Source organism: Vanessa cardui, chromosome 15, assembly GCF_905220365.1.
Source record: "Vanessa cardui chromosome 15, ilVanCard2.1, whole genome shotgun sequence".
NCBI classification, from domain to species: domain Eukaryota; kingdom Metazoa; phylum Arthropoda; class Insecta; order Lepidoptera; family Nymphalidae; genus Vanessa; species Vanessa cardui.
The window spans coordinates 13,376,097-13,395,334 of NC_061137.1; the positions used below are offsets into that span (position 1 = coordinate 13,376,097).

Consider the following 19,238-nt stretch of genomic DNA (forward strand, 5'->3'; position numbering starts at 1 on the left):
TGCAGTATATCAAGGCGATTATCACGTGTAGCGGTAAAGGGTAGCGTGAAATATAACTGCAAATATCTGAGGAAAAGGCTTGGAATTTATTATACACACACAACAACAAATGTTCTAGAGCGGCATCATACTTTTATATTAACATCCTGTGAATTTCCACCTGCTGCTAAGGCCTTTGAGGAGAAGTTATGTAACATATTCCACCACGGTGTTCCAGTGCAGGTTGGAAGACACGTGTGGCTTGATTTCGATGAAATTAGATTCATCCAGGTTCCTCGCGATGTTTCGCCTCCTCCTTCACCACGAGATTAATTATAAACACAAATTACGCACGTGAATATTCAGTGGTTGTCTGGGTTTGAACCCACAATTATCGGTTAAGCACGCTTTCTAACCACTGCATCATTTCGGCTCTCAGGGATCATATAGCATAGATTTTCTTTTGATGTTTCTTTCACCTTTTAACACTAAAGACAGATTTCAAATAAAAATATTTGGTCTAAATTAGAGACATTTGAACACAAAGACTTACTTTATTTCACTTGGTGGTAGGGCTTTGTGCAAGCCCGTCTGGGTTACCACCCACTCATCAGTTATTCTACCGCCAAATAACAGTACTCAGTATTGTTGTGTTCCGGTTTGAAGGGTGAGTGAGCCAGTGTAACTATAGGCAAAAGGGACATAACATCTTAGTTCCGAAGGTTGGTGGCACATTGACGATGTAAGGAATAGTTAATATTTCTTACAGCTTCATTGTCTATGGGTGATGGTGACCGCTTACCATCAGGTGGTCCATATGCTCGTCCGCCAATCTATACCATAAAAATAAATTATTAATTTTATATATAATTAAATATATAAGTAAATTATTAATTTTATATATTATCTACACATAATTATTACCATTTATAATTGCATTTGCACTAAATTTTCGCCCACTTATATAAGACGGTGTATCAAAAAATGTAGTGCGACATATGTTAAAATAAAAACATTTTCATTGATACTGATTGTTTTATATAATAATCCTATTTATTTATATGTTTAAATTCAATAGTGTCTCGTTGTGACAGTAATAAATATTCTAAGGTTTTTAGAATTAGAACAAATAACATTTATATATAATAATATAACAAAGTATTATTAATAATACGGTATGTGTATGAGTCCATCGTTGTATAAAATAATTTATCAATAAACAATTAATCCGCAATTACAAAAATAATCTTTAATCATCAGCGTCAACAATCTATTTTTGGCTTCCCCTCTCCCCTCCCCTCCCCACCCCTCCCCCCTCGAGGACGAGACCTCCTTACACGTATTTGTATCTCGTTGTTATCTATCTAATCAAGCGATGAGTGCACAATCAATATCGTGTACCGGCACCTCACGTGCTTTGATAAAGCATCCATGCATTGTTAAATACTAAAAATAGATAAAAATTTTCATTTCAATACGAATGTATAAGGAAAAATCAACAATTCAAATAATATGACGTATACAAAAAACTCGCTTCCGCTTAACTACGAAAGCATAGCCCTGAAGCTAGATACAAGACTGTTATAAAAATATTAAATCGTACCACTAAAGATTGGAACATAATTTTTTTTATTTTTTTTTTATTTTTAACATTTTTAGTCTCGATTTTGATTTTTTTTTCTTTTTTAATTTTTTAACACATGGCCTCATTGGCGCTTTCTTCATTTTTTTAATGATACTTAGTTTTATAGGTATTGTTGTTATTATTTTTGATTTTTTTTTCCAGTCTTAGTCTCTTTAATGTTACATGTGAGAACTGTTATTGGCCTAATAGTTATTAAGTATTTGTTATTTTGTTTATCAACGGCTGTATGTTCTCCAATGAAATAAATAAATAAATAATAAAAATAAAGTGAAAAAGATTATTATTGAGCTTCGTAACGATTGACTTACACTGATAAAAATCAATAGACTTGGAAAGTACATCAAATCCTTTATTCAGCTTAGAAACATTACACACTTATTAATAATCAGGATTAACACCAGGTCAGTATAGTAAAAGTATCTGATAAGAACCGGCGAAAGAAAGAAATCAGCAGCATTGTTTTTCAATTTGAGATATTTTGTTTTGTTTTTAATAGTACTTGTTACATTAAAGATGCCTCTTTAATATTGAACGAATGTACCATTTATGTATTCATTTGTTAACATTAGTAGACGATTTTAGCAAATTTTGTCAATGTGGATGCACGTGTGTCAGAATTTCGTTGAAATTAGGCACGTACAGGTGTCACGATGATTTCCGATGTATATTAATTACCTATTTTGGATCAAGTGAAAAATTAACCATTTATTAAGTTCGGGAATTCCCTTTTTATAAGGTTCCAAATATTAACCGTGTAGCTGATAGTATTCTCGGCGATAACCAGAACAAATGCACTGGATATGATATCGTATTGTATCCTACTCAGCAATAACGTGTATGGAACAAGTGATGCAGTGTTACAATAATCTAACACAATAGCATTAAGCATTTTTTATAGAAACAATAAAGCAGACTGTCTCTTGTTTTTCGTTAATACCCATATGTTCGCCGCAGTGGAATTTGATTATTTTTATATAACTTAGACGTATTGTGCAGTTGTAGTATTTTCTCTTCAAGCAGTTTGCGTTCTTTATATTTTAATAATATTTAAAATCTTCCAGTTTGTTCTTACAGAAGTAGGCGATCTTGTCAACCGTGTAGGGACCATCTGAAAATATAAACTACTTTCAATTTTTTTGTTACAACATATTATATACTACGTACTAGAATTACTTATAGGCAAAGTAAGTTTCTAAAGTAAATTCATAGACTTTACTGTCACCCATAGCTACAACAGCATAGTCAGACATTTTGAAATGTTGACACTATTTTTTTTAAATTGGTACTCTCATTAAGTCCCTTATGCCTATTATTTTACTGCACCAATAACTTTTCTAACTGGAACACAATTAAAATGTTATTGCTAAGTAGTAGAATATATAATGGTAAACCCTTTTTTCATAATTGTTATTTTTAACAACTTATCAAATATTGTACCTATTTGGAACCACTGTGTTTTAGGAATACCAGATTCCTCTCGTGCAGCTGCTATAGCGGCTCGCATTGCGAAGGATATGACTATCCCCATACAGGTTGCAGGTTCACCGGTCGCTAAAATGAATAAAGTTGATTAATTATCCTATCACAGTAATCAATAATCATTGAATAGTTAATGTAAAAGCTTTTCGGCTAAAGATGCTAGATTCTATTCAGTCGTTTTCCCCTCAACTTCTACGTCTAACCCATCTGTGACTTATAATAATAAATAAAGGAATTAAATGCATTTGACTTTAATGCCATAACAAACATCTCATTTTTAAAATACCACAATTTATTATTAAACAAATACAGATAGTGGCATTTTTATTAGCACACACATATAATGGCAAGATAACATTCAGTTTTAAAGGTTATCTAAAGGCAAGGCAATATTTTCGTAATATTTTAGAAGCTACCTCAACCCACGATCGAGTAAAGTGACACTGACATGGCTCGCTCTAGTCCCTGACTTAATATAATCAGAGGCTTCGTTTGCGAAATTTGACGTCTCTAAAGTTTTTAGGACTACATTAATAAATAATATTTTGATATCGATGTTAGCTATATTTAGATTACGCTTGATCGTTCAGAGAAATCGTAAATATCTCAAGTAACTAAAGCATCCTCACCTTTGGAACCAAGAATGATGTCATTGCTGAAGGAACCTTTTCTAAAGTATATTCTGAAGTCTTGTGGAATGTCTCTCGCTTGGGGTACCCAATAGTCCCAAGTACGATTCGTAAGGAGTTCTCCGTTACTTCGATTGTAGACCAATCGTTCCGTTGTCCAATAACCGACACCAAAAATAAAAGCACCCTCAACCTATAGAAAATATTGTAATAACCTTATACTAAGTTTATCTGTGTTAAAATATGACAAAACCTTTAGCATTTCTAACATTAGGAAAGATTTATTCAGGAAAACACATAAAAAAATTCCCGTACCACTATTACTCGAACAAGTACTAATAAGAACTTTTTATCGTTACTTAATTATACCAGATGTCAATTCAATAAATTGTCGGTGTAAAGTACAATCTTTTAAAATGTAACATAATATTACAAACGCTGATTGACTGCTTGACGCTGATATCTTCTAATGGATTTGTTTCTATACTTAACATTATAGTTCGAACGTGGTAATACATATAAAAACTACATGTAAATAAAAATCACTCACTTGACCGACATCTAGTTCAGGGTTTACACTTCGTCCCACATCTTCTATTAAATCAACTCTTATTATCTCCCATTCACCAGTTAGAACATCTATTTCGACTTCAGCCAACGTTATTCCATATATATCGTACATTTGCGAATCTTTTATACTTACAAATGCATGTTCTTGTAAATCTATATTCATTTCAAATGCCGTTCGTACCAACAACTCCCAGGTCGGATTATTTAATTGTTCTCTAACTGGTTCCAGTCTTGCTAGCAGTTGCTCGCAGCATCTTTGGACTCCGATACCAACATTCTGAGAAGTTACACTGCCAGCCGAAGGATAGCTATTGGGAGTTACATTGGTATCATTTGGCTTGATTTGTATTTTTTCGACTGGTATTTTTAGGAAATATGCACAAATCTGAATAGCCTTTGTGTTTATACCTTGACCCATTTCAACTCCTCCATGTGTGATTGCTACAGTACCGTCATCATGAAAGACTGTCAAGGTCACATCTAAGGACACGGAAGTTTCGGGAGACCACCTAAGGAAAGAAAAGTTTAGTCCTCGTTTTTTCCATCTATTTTCTGAATTAAATTTATCCACTGCAACTTTTCTCTCGTCATATTGTGAATTACTCTTCAAGGTATCTAACATTTCTTGAAGAGAGCTGTGTTTTTCAAGATCTAAATTTGTTAGACGGACCTCTAATGGGTCTAGATTTAATTCGTAAGCTATCCGTTCCATGATATTTTCAGCCATCGCTACATGTTCCAAGGACCCTGTTGTACACAATGAATATTTATAATAAAATTTTATATAATTTTATATTCAGATAGTCTGATTGTTCCAATCTAATGAAGCTACATAATATCTACACAATTAAACGAAGTGTACTTTAAAAATAGTAATGAAATATTTATTTATTTTCATTAAATTTAGTCTTACCGGGAGAACGAACCCAACTATTTGATGGTGTATCAGTTACAGTATTATACGATTTATGATTCCACGCCTCACTTTTATAAGCATTAGAATATAGTTCCATGCCGAGAGTCACAAGAGGTTCATTAGTAATGTAACCATTATCATCGTACAAGTCATGATTAATATATTGAATTTCTCCTTTGTTATCAACACCCATCTAAACAAAAATATTTTTATTACTTTCCTTGGAAGTGGTTCCATATAACATATTCAGTAGCTGTTGTCGGTGAGATTTGAAAACTAAAACAGAATATTGCAACAATGGACATATTGCCTCTCCAAATGGACAATCATGAGCTGATACGATAACTATGATGATCTCGTTAATCATAACGTATAAAAAATTAAGCTAATTTATTTAACTTGTCATGTGGGACTGTTCTATTTTGTTGAATATCTGTCAATCATGTGAAAGAAATTTAAGTTGTTATTATTTTTTTACTAAGTGGCTCATGTGTAATCAAATAGAAAGCGAGTCTCCTGTTATCAATGCAAATTAATAATCTAACTTGCCTATCTAAATATTAATGTAGCATCAATTACGTTGTTTTATTAAGTAAACGCTGACAAGCAGTTTTATGTCATTTGTTAAACAAAATAATCCGTAAAATAAAATTACCTTGATAGATAAGAAGATACAACATTGATAATAATTTTGCACTGCAATGTTTGTTATTTGTAAAATTAAAACAAATCCCGGATGATAAAATTCAAATCAGTAAACAAAATAGCAAAATATGTGAGATATAAGGCTTTGACAATTCTTATGACATTTTATTACTGTACCTCAAAGTAAGAAGTGCAAGGTGTTCGTTTTCCTGTAGCTCTCATGTTATGGGTTAGAGGCTGAATAAATCGGCAAGGTCTATTGAGTTTGAACGCCACAAGACTACAGGCTCCACATATTTGTGTAGCCCGAGATATTTTGTAGCCATAGCCACCGCCGATACGTCTCACGAATACGTCAACCCTAAAAGAAAAATATCGTGTTAGAAAATAGGACTGACAAAATATACCAACACGACAGCAACAGGCGACGTTCCTATAAAACCGAACTATAAAATCCCTATAAAATCGGTCGTCGGAGTGCTCGCATGATTCGGCTGTGACGAATTAATTCTTAATTTTTAGTAAATTAATTTAATTAACATTAAATTATTCATTACAGATATTTAATTATTTTTTTTTTATATAAAAAATCACTTCTGGTTCCTAAAAATAGTTTAAATATGCAAATATATCTAATCTTCGACATTAGCTTAACACTATATAATGGGCATATTACAATAAGCAAAAGGTGTATAAGAATAAAATTTGAGTGATTTGCTACTTTCTACCTACTGCTTAATTAAATGAAACCATCACATCTTAAAAACAGTTTTCATCAGTTAGTATAAATATACCTGTTCTGTTCCAAATTTAATAATCTGGAAACAGTGCGTTGTACCGTATCGATAAATTGACTCGCGGCATATACTAGTAATCCTTCTTCAGTAGGAAGTGTGACACATACCAGTGTTTCCATCGTAAAATTGTATTGCCCATAAATAGTATTTTCACCCTTTATTATTTTGAAAACATCAGTACCCACTTTTGTGGCTTCGAACGATCCTGCTAAAGTCACTTTAGCTGGGTCAGTTATAGATTCATGTATATCAATCTCTGGTGCTTTCAAATTGCTGTATTTAACTTCAACCATTGTAGCTGCCTTTTCAGCTAACTTATGAGTTTCAGCAACAATAATTCCAATGGGTTGATTAAAGAATTTAACTTCTCCATCGCAAAGCAGTTCTTCGTTTTTCGGATATAACATTGTTACGGGTGGAGTGAAAGTATTTTGACCGGGTATGTCAGCAACAGAATAGAAAGCAATAACTCCTTGTTCTCTCTGGGAAGTGAAATATTTTTACAGCTTTAGATATTGAGGTAATAAAATATAATTTATCTGATATGTAATAATAATAATAGCCTACAAATTTCCCACTGCTCGGCAAAGACCTCTTCTTCCTTTGAGGAGACAACAACAACAACAACAGCCTGTAAGTTCCCACTGCTGGGCTAAAGGCCTCCTCTCCCTTTGAGGAGAAGGTTTTTGAAACATATTCCACCACTCTGTTCCAATGCGGGTTGGTGGAATACACATGTGGCAGAATTTCTATAAAATTTGTCACATGCAGGTTTCCTTACGATGTTTGCCTTCACCGCTGAGCACGAGATGAATTATAAAGACAAATTAAGCACATGAATCAGCGGTGCTTGCCTGGGTTCGAACCCGCAATCATCGGTTACACTCGGATGCACTCGTTCTAACCACTGGGCCATCTCGACTTACTGGGCCATCTCGACTGAGGTAGGAATTGAGGAGACGGTTAGAAGCATATTGCTCTACGCTGTTAAATGTGGGATTCACATGTGGCAGAATTTCGTTCCTCACGATGTTTTACTTCACCGTCGAGCTGGAAATGAATTGTAAAAACATCTTAGGCACATGATAATTCGGTGGTGCTTTCCTGGGTTTGAACCCGCAATCATCAGTTGAGATTTACGCGTTCTAACCGCTGGGTCATATCGGCTCATATTATAAATCTCATCAAATCTTGAATCTCACCAAAGCTTTGCTAGGATCTATACTGTCTATTCTACCGCGCGCTACTGTAGATAGAACAAAGACAGCATAGACTTCTCCAGGAAGAGATGGAACGTCTTCCGTATATTGAGACTCTCCTGCGCATTGAATCTGAAAAATAATTGACCTTTTACCTTATTGATTTTAAAAGGTAAAGTACTGTATTGCTTATTTTTTCCAAAGGCATGTAAACGGTACTAATTTTTCAATTGATTCGTAAGTTTTTATTATTGATTTAATCAATATTCTGTTCATTAGTCGTTTCAAATATGTATATCAAAACTATTACTACTATATGTACACAAATTAAGGTCAAAATGTTTGTAGGTTGTAAATTTCAATTATCGCTTTGCTCAATACTTGTACTCGTATTTAGTATATCACACAGAAATATTTATTTTACTCAGTTTTAAATTATTAATTATGTTATTATGATTTATCAAATACTATATTTTTAAAATACACAATATTTTCTTTGGGTATTGTTTCTTTGGTAAATATTCTTGACATCTAAGTAACTTACTAATGCATCAAGTTTAGGAAATGGTTTATTCAAAGGCCAAATCGTAGGATTCGTTGTAAATATTTGTTTTCCGTCCGACACCGGTCGTGTTTCGTGTATCTTGACGGCTCCTGAATAATACCGAGGATGCAATATTTCTAGTGGACATAATGACAGGAGACCCTGAAACCAATTGTGTCGTAAACCCATTGTCTAGAAACAATGGCTCGCAAGCTTTCATCACGGTCATGGTTTTGACCACACAGAAAAGAAATAATAAAATAAAAATGGGAATTATGCCTATTGAACCACATTTGTTCATATTTATTAACCTTTATTCAAAATATCTTACTTATTCTACGCACTATTTACTAATTGTTTGGCTATATTTATCTTCATTGATAGTAAACACTTAATCATTATTTCAATTTAAAATTTTAATGATTAATATATTATCGACGAACCAAATTTCTAGATAAACGTTTCTTTTAAAAATAATGTATCTAAATTGTTTAGTTCTTTTGCCTTATTGGCATTTTTTACAAATACTCTACCTCAAAATACTCCCAATTGCTTGTGGATTTTTAAGCAATTACTGATTATGAAAAATGATCACCAAAATAATTATTATTATTAATATTTTGATGATTTATTTATCGAGTGCTTTGATTATTGTCTATTGATAAGTCTACATGACGTTTTGTTATATATAGAGTTTTTATTATTAGACGAGGACGTGCCCTTCCAGCGGGGCTGCTGGGGTTTGCAGACCCAGAAGCAGCCAGTCCTACCCAGCCAGAACTATTCGTGACGGCAAACCTAATAACTCTCAACAATGATGTAAAAATAAAATAACAAATTGTTCCAACCTCAATTCTCACCTTGTAGAACAGAGACAAAGCTATTTGCCTCCTGTACTCAGCAGGAGGCTCTGGTAGTTGTTCAGTAACGATAAGCTCCGCATTCAATACCCTCACAGCAGCTTGCAATGTTTCATTTCTGAACAAAGCCTTACCATGAAGGTATGCTTCGGTTTTCCAAGCTCTTGTGAATTCAGCAGAAAGACCTCCATACACTATCCGACTATCCACCACAACACCAGCTTCATTTAATTTATAATTAAAGCCAGCATGGACGATTGCATGTGCGTTTTGAGATCTCGGCATTATCTGATCATAAAAACAAAGAATTAAATTAACGGCCTATAAGTTCTATAGCTTGGCCCTCCTCTGTTAGGTCTTCTTTTCTTATTTGTATTAAATTGGTAAAATTGGTTGGTGGTAGGGCTTTGTGCAAGCCCGTCTGGGTAGGTACCACCCACTCATCAGTTATTCTACCGCCAAATAACAGTATTCAGTATTGTTGTGTTCCGGTCTGAAGGGTGAGTGAGCCAGTGTAACTACAGGCACAAGGGACATAACATCTTAGTTCCCAAGGTTGGTGGCACATTGACGATTTAAGGAATAGTTAATATTTCTTACAGCGTCATTGTCTATGGGCGATGGTGACCACTTACCATCAGGTGGCCCATATGCTCGTCCGCCAAACTATACCATAAAAATAAAAAAAATAAAATAAATTCCTATCGTCCAAAATCGAACTACAAGTTGATCATTTACCGTCTTCCCGTCATCGGTATCATAGCTGAGACACTTAATTCCTTTTTTTTAATGTTTTCTCCTTAATAACTTACCTTGAATGTGTTTATTTTGTGAGAAGCATTCAAAGGCGGTAAGAGAATGTTTAATATGATCTTGCCGGTCATATCTTCATTGAAAAAATCTTGCATCGTTATTATCTTACTGTCATCCGGAGCTGATACTGGAAATATATTTTTGCGTTTTGATTTCTTTTAATTGTATTCTTTTTTACCCATGCCGATAGTCTATTCATGTTACGATACATTCATTTCAAATAACCGGAACCTTATTTTTTATATTCTTTAAAAATTAATAAATATTAAGCATTCTTTGAATTAAGTAAAACATTACTTATTGCAGTTAAAGTTAATAAAAATTTGAACTAACGATACTACAGAACAAAATCATTATTTTATTGTTCAAATTATGTAAGAATATATACAGGCTACTTACAAATAGTTACTTGTGCACCAACTGTTTCAAAAATAAGGAAAATATCAGATTGGAATTCGTGATGCTGGTTCTTCAAGATTAAATTACCAGCTACAGTTCCCATCTGAAACAATTCCACCATCAATAAGTTCCTGTCGCTTGTATCGATAAAGACATATTCACCACCAGCTTTATGAAGCAAATTCGAAATTTAAATATACTTTACTGAAAACCTTTCAGCAGCAATTTTAAATAATCATTTTATCAATTTGTATTAAATATCAAAATGATAAGGGTTCATAATGTATATTTTACTAAGAAGAACTGGGAAGCAACTGCAATGCAAGAGCCAACAACGATAAAGAGGTCGAAATTCTTAGGCATGAAGAAAGATAATAATGTACCTCATGCTATAGTACATAAATCTGGACAGATAGATACTAGGTTGGGGAAAAAGTTTCTTCGTATATTATATGAAAATTCAAAAAGTTTTTTTTATAGTTTATTTACATTTGACTAAAGTATGTAGGTGCCATTTTGTTCCATAACTTTTTGCCATCTTGTTGGTAGTGACATGATCCCATTGCTGTAAAAATTTTGGGGCTTCTGATCGAAAAACTGCGACAAGTGGTTTTGGCAGTCCTCTCGTGATGTTAACCTGACACTGCCTAAGGAATTCTGCAGAGACCGAAACAGATGAAAATCTGAAGGTGCAAGGTCAGGACTATACGGCGGATGCATTAATACCTCCCAGCCAAACTCTCGTATTTTTTGTTGAGTGGCTAAAGATGTGTGAGGTCTAGCGTTGTCATGGTGAAAAACCACACCCCTTCTGTTAATCAATTCTGGCCGCTTTCTCTCAATTTCTTGCTTCAATCTCATCAATTGTTCGCAATACAGTTCTGAATCGATGGTCCTGCCGGGCGGTAACAGCTCATAATGAATGATGCCCTTTCAATCCCACCATACACACAGCATTACCTTGTTGCGAGTTAATCCGGGTTTTGCCACAGTCTGTGAAGCTTGACCGGCCTTTGACCACGATCTTTTTCGCACGTTATTGTCGTATGTGATCCACTTTTCATCACCAGTTATCAGCTTCTTCAAAAATGGTTCGGTTTCATTACGTCGTAATAAAGAATCACAAATGAGTACACGGTTCATTAGGTTTCTTTCAGTGAGTTCATGAGGCACCCATATATCGAGCTTTTTTGTGTACCCAGCTTTATTCAAATGAGTCAAAACCGTTTTGTGGTCAATTGCCAGTTCTTCAGCTACATCGTAACTACTAATATGCCGATCTTGCTCCACTTTTTCAAAAATGGCATCAATTTTGTCCGTAACAGGGCGACCAGAGCGAGATGCATCTTTGATATCAAAATTTCCGGCTTGAAAACGCTTAAACCAAACTTGCGCTACTCTCACAGATACTGCATTAGGTCTATAAACATCACAAATTTTTTTCGCGGCTTGAGTTGCATTTTTACCTTTTTTATAGTAAAATTTTAAAATGTATCGAATTTCTTCTTTAGATTCACTCATTTTAACAACAACAAAAACAAATGAAAATCACACAAATTCCTAATTTGAATTTGGAAGTGCCTTCTTTAAAATTAAAACTTTTTAATGATACCAAAACCAGCCAGATACAAATGGTATAGCCAAAGAGATTTTATTACAAGTTCATACATACTATATGCGAAAAGACTTTTTCCCCAACCTAATAGATATAAGGAAAACTTACATTTCTAACAGGTATGTGAGCAACCAGCTTAAGATGATCATTAAGAATGTTTAAATATTCAAAATCCTCATGTGTAGACATGGCCGTAAAGATGTTCATAACCTCAGTAAGCGTGTTCCCAGCGCCAATTATCAAATTCTGATCAATGCTAAACCCTTTTAGTTCTGATACGCCAGATATATCAATTAGTATTCTAGGGTATTCCAATATTGGATATGCACCTGAAAACGTTATAATAATCAAATTGTTATCTACGTTTAAAAGATTCGTTCACTTGTGTCTACTGTAACGAGCATTTTCAAAACGTCATTGTGCAAGAATAAAAACTGAATCCACCACCAAAATAGAATAAATATGTACACACCAATCTAAAATCTACCAAAGAAGCTGAGAAGATTTTCGATGACGCTAGGTGCTGTTTGTTTATTAAATCGGTGTTAATTTTGCTATTTCCTTTACCTTTTCCAGTATTACCAGCTACTAACATGTACGATTGGACGCCATTTGTATCCCATATAACAAATATATCTGTTAATGTCTCAACTCTGTACCAGTATTTGTCATCCCATAATTTAATAGATTTAACTCCACTTTGCATATCACTTCTGGAAACAAAACACCAATCGCTGTCTTCGCAATTTCTTTTCACACAGACATCACCAGTTTTGTCGCAAAGTTTTAAGTCTTCAATATCTGGTAGAATATGTGGGTCGGGAGCGTCTGAGCCGAATTTCTTGAAGCCTTCTAGGATAGGTCTGTATCCTGTACATCTGCAGATATTGCTGCCAAACGACTGCTCAATTTCAAGCATTGTCATTCTTTTAGTTTTCAAAAGACTGAAACAAGAAAATAAAATCAAATAAGATAGTATTCGTGCTGGTAGGTTGTACAAATTGAACGCTAAAAGAGAAGGAGTACTAGTAATATATTTCAGACATAATTTGAAATGTACTAAGTTAATATTGTCTGTAACAAAAGTAATTAATTTCATATTGTACCAATAACTTACAGAATAAAAAACAATATCTACTTATTCAAATACACAAAGATAAATCTTAGTAATGAGATTCACCAGCTCATGTCATGTCAAAAATATAAACCATTTAATGTTTAGCTAGTTACCTATACATCGCCATGACCCATCCTGGAGAACAGTACCCGCATTGTGATCCGTTATTTGCAGCAAGTGTTATCTGCACCGGGTGGTAGCCTTCGAGACGATTGCCAATTTTCTCTATCGTTGTGATATCCCAGTCTTGACATGACGTCACCGATACCATGCACTAATTTCAATGATCAATATTAATACTTAATTTGTAGGGTCGAGTTGAATTGCAGATTCAATCCCTTCACAATTGGTTTCTATGTAATTTTACATATATTACATTAACAGCCTGTAAATTTCCTACTGCTGGGCCAAGGCCTATTCTCCCTTTGCTGCTCCAATGCGGGTTCACTCACATTCAGTTTTCCACACGATGTTTTCCTTCACCGCTGAGCATAAGATGAATTAAGCACATAAAAGTTCAGTGGTGCTTGCCTGGGTTTGAACCAGCAATCATCGGTTCACTATCATCAAGACGCACGCGTCCTAACCACTGGGTCATCTCGGGTTAATGTACTTAATTTGAGCTTACAATTCATCACGACGGTGAAGGTAAATATCGTGAACACCTGCATTTATGTTTGACGAAATTCTTCCAATGTGTATTCTGTAACCCGAATTTTAGCAGGGTAATGGAATAAATGCTAAACTTTCTCGCAAAAGGAGTATAGACCGCAAGTTAATAGTGGCTTACATTATAATATGTTATCTTGTTGTATCTTTGAACTTTATGTTTATATTAGTAGCTCACCGCATTGATACCCTGAGGAACATCCCCATGGCCCTTCGTTGCTGTAACAATACAAGCTCCGCATCCGGCTTCCAAGCACATGTACTTGGTGCCGCGGAGTTCTAATGTATTACGAATGTAGTCCAGGAGAGTGGTCGTGGATCTCACCTCGGACCCCACTAAAATATTTAAATAAATAAATCCAAAAGACGAAAACTTTTTTCAAGGCCTTTTTTAAGGCAAAATGAGTAGATCAATCAATTATGTTTACATTGCTTTACAAAGTTGAGTAATAGTTATATTCATTACCGAGCATTTACGCATTTATAATATTAGTTAGGAAAATAAAATGACTATCGTCGTTGATCTTATACACGTCCTATCATAACATTTATTAGATTATTAAAAATTGATTTAACTTAGTGTATTATTTTATTGTTTTAAAGAATACATTAAAGTAACATAAAAAATAAACGCAAGAAACATTTCTTTTCAAACGTTACCAAGGATCGTTGCGTTCGTATATAAAACAAAATATACCATTACTTTAAAATAAATATAAATACTTGAACAAGACATAATACAATTTTTATCGTGAGAGAGTAGGCTGACGAGCATATTGACCAAATGATGATAATAGGTCTTAATAACCTTAGACATTGTTGCCGTAAGAAATATTAATCTGCTTAAAACACCAATGAGGCACCAATCTTTGGAACTTGTGCCAGAATTAATACCGTCTCACTCACCTTTCACACCAGAACACAACAATACTGTTCGCGGTAGAATATCTGATGAGTGAGCTGTTTTTACCACTAAGTTTTTATTAAAGGCATAATAAAACCACACCAAAAGCTAAACATCCCGCAGTTAAACATATAAAACTCAATACAATCAAACAACTAACTCTGAACACGATGGGATCTCAATCCTAAGTAAAGAGTCGGAAGCATATTTGTTTGTTCACTGATTTTATGGCAAAGGCTATCTTTAGTTGGATTTGATATATTCATTCAATGGAAAATGAATTCGGAGTATGTTCCATTTTTAAAACTATTTCTTATGTGAGTAACCCACTATCAGCTTTTTAAGAAATATTAACTATTCCTCATATCGACGTTGCACCACCAGATTATAGGAACGGTTATGTAACCTGTGCACGATGCAAGTATAACAGACTGACACTGGCTCACTCACCCTTGAAACTGGGACACAAGAATACTAAGTATTGCTGCATATTGGTAAAATATATAATGAGTAAATGGTACCTACACGGGATAGCACAAAACCTTACCCCTAAATAAATTATTGACTGTCAGAATCAATCTGAATCAATGGTAATTATTTTATTTCAGACATCTGATTCTATATATCAATTTATCATGTTGTCAAGATACATTTTCTTTAAAGGTAGTCAACTTAACAGGTAGTTTAAGAATGCGTCTCCAGTCTGTCCTGATAATTCTGTGTCATTTACAGTAAACATTTCGAGATGACTGTTGATTTCTTTGTTGCCAATGAACCTTTGCTAACATACATTTTATTTTAAAATTATATTTTGAATCCATCGTAATAAAGACAATTTGGAGGTACTGCAACTTGTATTACCATAAGTCCATATTTGTTTAAGAACAGTGTGTAATTAATATCATAAACAATATAACAACTTATTATTAGTTTAATATACGTATATTTTAAATATCGAGGTAAATGATTTCGACTTACTTTCGTATTTATAATATGAGTATAGACATTAATAAGGTAAAAGAATTCACCAAAACATCAGTCTTTTTAATAAAATTTATCATACACTAGTAGCCGCCCGCGGGTTTGCTAGCGTTTTAGGGTGTTGGTAGTCCACATGGCTACCAACAAAAAAGTAGCAAATGTCTATTCTTGGAGTTCAAAATTGCTTCATGTTAAATTTCATCAAATTCGGTTCAGCGGTGTGAAAGACAGGCAGAGTTACATTCACATTTATAATATTAATAATAATATTGATTTATTAAAGTATTACACGAAAGTAATTTATATATTACGGTGCCAACATACACATAACACTTTGAATTATATACACAAGTTATTGTAACACATTAGTTATTGTATATCGTATATATATGATAACTCCTCAATTGTAGCTTATTGTCTGGAAAAAATCATCGAAATCTTAGTGAGATTTTTCATATCCCTATTTTACAAACTGTAAACGGCTTTCTTATAAAATTACATAAGACTTTTCAATATGGGTATTCCTTAGAAATTTAATCATATACGAAATTTATTTACGGTACAAAGCGGTTACAAAACCAGCACATCTTGATACTTGAAAGTGCATTTTGTAAAGTTATATTTAAATTCCATACCCGAACACTGGATTCCATTTACTTGAAACTTGATTCGATCCATGACCGCAGTCTGAATGGTGAGTCAATGGACTGAACTACTTTCTTTAAAATCGTTAGATCACCACACGCCCACGACCGAATGCAAAGTGCAGTAACGCGAAAAATAAAAATACGATTTTTAATAATAATACTTTGATTTTAATTCTCTAGCGTTTGTCTCTTATGTAACAGAGTAATAGTCTGTCAATGTCTGTCTGAAGGAAATGAATTGCAGCTAGGAGTGCATGAGGTAGATTTTCCTTCGGTGTGTAGGTTTCCTACCAGCGTCTTTCTCCGTCGAACATTTATTATTTAAGCTGTAGTCTTACTGCATAAATGATAATAAAACAATGTATTTAATTATTTTGGTAGCAATACTTCAGATTAATGTACTGATAACACATTATTTTCTTTATCAAAACGAATTAGCTTTAAACGACTTAGTATACCATTTATTTAACATATAAATCTACATTTTTATTACAAAATTTAAATCACTCCATCACCACCATCTGTAAATATTGGCACTGCTGGAAATATTACTATATGGTACGTCCCTTATGTCTGTAGTTACACTAGCCCACTGACCCTTCAAACATAATACAAAGTATTACCGTATAACGTTAGAATATGATCGATGGTACTTGTCCAGACCAGCTTCTGGACTATACCGTAACCTGTGATGATAATATTCATTTTAAAATATCAATATAACAAACTAGGTATCACTTTCAAATATTCACATTCTGCAATTGTGAACTGGATAACCGGTTTAACGTGCTTAAAATAATTAAAGTTACATTTTTAAAACTTTAAATATAAGTACTGATTATATTAAACGACCTCCGTGGTCGAGTGGTGTGTACACCGGTTTTCACGGGTACGCCACTCCGAGGTCCCGGGTTCGATTCCCGGCCGAGTCAATGTAGATTATCATTATTTAGTTTTCTATGTTGTCTTGGGTCTGGGTGTTTGTGGTACCGTCGTTACTTCTGATTTCCATAACACAAGTGCTTTAGCTACTTACATTGGGATCAAAGTAATGAATGTGATATTGTCTCATATTTATATATTTATTTATTTATTTATATTTAAATAATTTCATAAGTTCCTTATTAAAATTAACATATTGAATTCAATCGATAATATCGTATATTCTTTATATACGCACCTCTCTAAGTTTGCTTGCCAATTAGTAATTGTTTAAAATTATCTAATTGAGGTAGCATAGGACTAAGACAAGAATATATATTGTTTAATATATAAGATATGTATCCTCTATCTTATATAAATATTATAGAATATAACACACAAGCATGTGGAGTGTCGGCCAAGAGATGTCTCAATATTTTTTAAACGAAATCATTGCATTTTGCATTTTCAAGTTTGTACACGATCATATTTCGATCCGCTCTCGATAAAGTGTCAATTCATTAGCAGAATAAGCCCCAGCTTCATATAACTTGACCCACACTGCTTAACTTGTAACAGTACTTTAAAACTGGTTTACCCTGATTTTTATTTTTGTCACAAACTTATCGAATATTATTTAAAGAAAGCTATGTAGGTCGTTATTTTTAGAATTGTGGATTATTTGACCAAATTATATTGGTGACTGTTTCTCTTACAAATTTTTAAGTCGGAGACTTGTGTGTTTCATTTGCGTTGAATTCCTGTTACCATTTCATAGTTAAAATAATTTAAAGATATATTGGTGTCTACGAATTTAAATTGGACTCTGTCTGACTTTTTAAAAGTTATTGGTTACGGGTCTAATTTTTACGATGCTGTTATTTTGTTTTTTTATTACTTTCTTGACACAGAACATTGATTGTCAGTCCTTCCTTGAAGATATCTTGATACTAGTTGGTAAAGAAGAAAGACATTTATTATCACTTGGTGGTAGGGCTTTGTGCAAGCCCATCTGGGTAGGTACCAACCACTCATCAGTTATCTATATTAGTAAAAAAAATCTAATTAGTTATATTATTAAAAAAAATCTAAAATATTGAGGACTCAAAATCTTTTAATGCATGAGTTACACTTATAATATAATCATTATTAATGGTTGCATGGTTGATCGTTGGATTTCCTTATTAATGAACAAGATACATCTTAGTTTTGATTCATATATTTCTATTAAAAATGACATTTAATTTCAAGCGAAAAGGAAACATTTATCAACGGGCTTATTCCCTCGTCAAAACAATAGCTTAAATATTTACATAACACTTTTAAACTTATTGCATATTTTTCATTTTATTATTGTTGAACCAAATGAATGATATTTGGCTGTACAAATTTATCCATTGACTAAATGACAAAAATTAAAAAATAAATGTCAACACAATTTGAATTTCGAAATTGCATAATCCAGTGGAAATTGGTTAATAATACAACTGGTTAAAACTAGTTCGATTGGTTTCATACTAATTACAAATATGCTGCAATTACACGCCCAACCAACATGCTTGTTTTTATTCGAATATTTAAATATAATTATGTACAACTTTCTCCTATATCACGCATGGGTCTATCATAATATGTAAAAAAGATGAACCCTCACTATGCCTGTGGTGGTATACAACAGACCGACATAAAAATATGAAATATAATTTAGCTGTTTTCGAAGTGACCAGGTGTAAGGGTTTTGTGTTAATCCTCTTCCTATTACCTACAAATATTAATATCCTATTATACACTATAAACATATACCAGTAACTCGTTGCTGGAGGATACAACAACAACAACAACAGCCTGTAAATTTCTCACTGCCGGACTAAGGCCTCCTCTTACTTTGAGGAGAAAGTTTTGGAACATA

The 19,238-nt window shown here is 33.5% G+C and overlaps 1 protein-coding gene across 2 annotated transcripts; it reads right to left on the reverse strand.

Moving 5' to 3' along the window:
- Window positions 1-2,187: 2,187 nt before the first annotated feature.
- On the reverse strand, window positions 2,188-16,519 carry LOC124535834 (xanthine dehydrogenase 1-like). Of its 2 annotated transcripts, XM_047112210.1 has the most exons (17): window positions 16,397-16,519; window positions 14,055-14,212; window positions 13,321-13,481; window positions 12,658-13,034; window positions 12,199-12,419; window positions 10,476-10,578; window positions 10,076-10,203; window positions 9,264-9,551; window positions 8,404-8,565; window positions 7,863-7,991; window positions 6,658-7,142; window positions 6,041-6,224; window positions 5,216-5,411; window positions 4,283-5,049; window positions 3,733-3,925; window positions 3,062-3,175; window positions 2,188-2,732 (listed from the first exon to the last, which is right to left on the reverse strand). In XM_047112210.1, the coding sequence occupies exons 1-17, from the start codon at window positions 16,437-16,439 to the stop codon at window positions 2,662-2,664; spliced, it is 3,780 nt and encodes a 1,259-aa protein (XP_046968166.1). In that variant the 5' UTR covers window positions 16,440-16,519; the 3' UTR covers window positions 2,188-2,661. The 2 variants fall into 2 exon arrangements, 1 of the variants encoding a protein (XP_046968166.1); XR_006966835.1 differs by lacking the exon at window positions 3,733-3,925 and having other exon boundaries at window positions 2,650-2,732.
- Window positions 16,520-19,238: the final 2,719 nt, after the last annotated feature.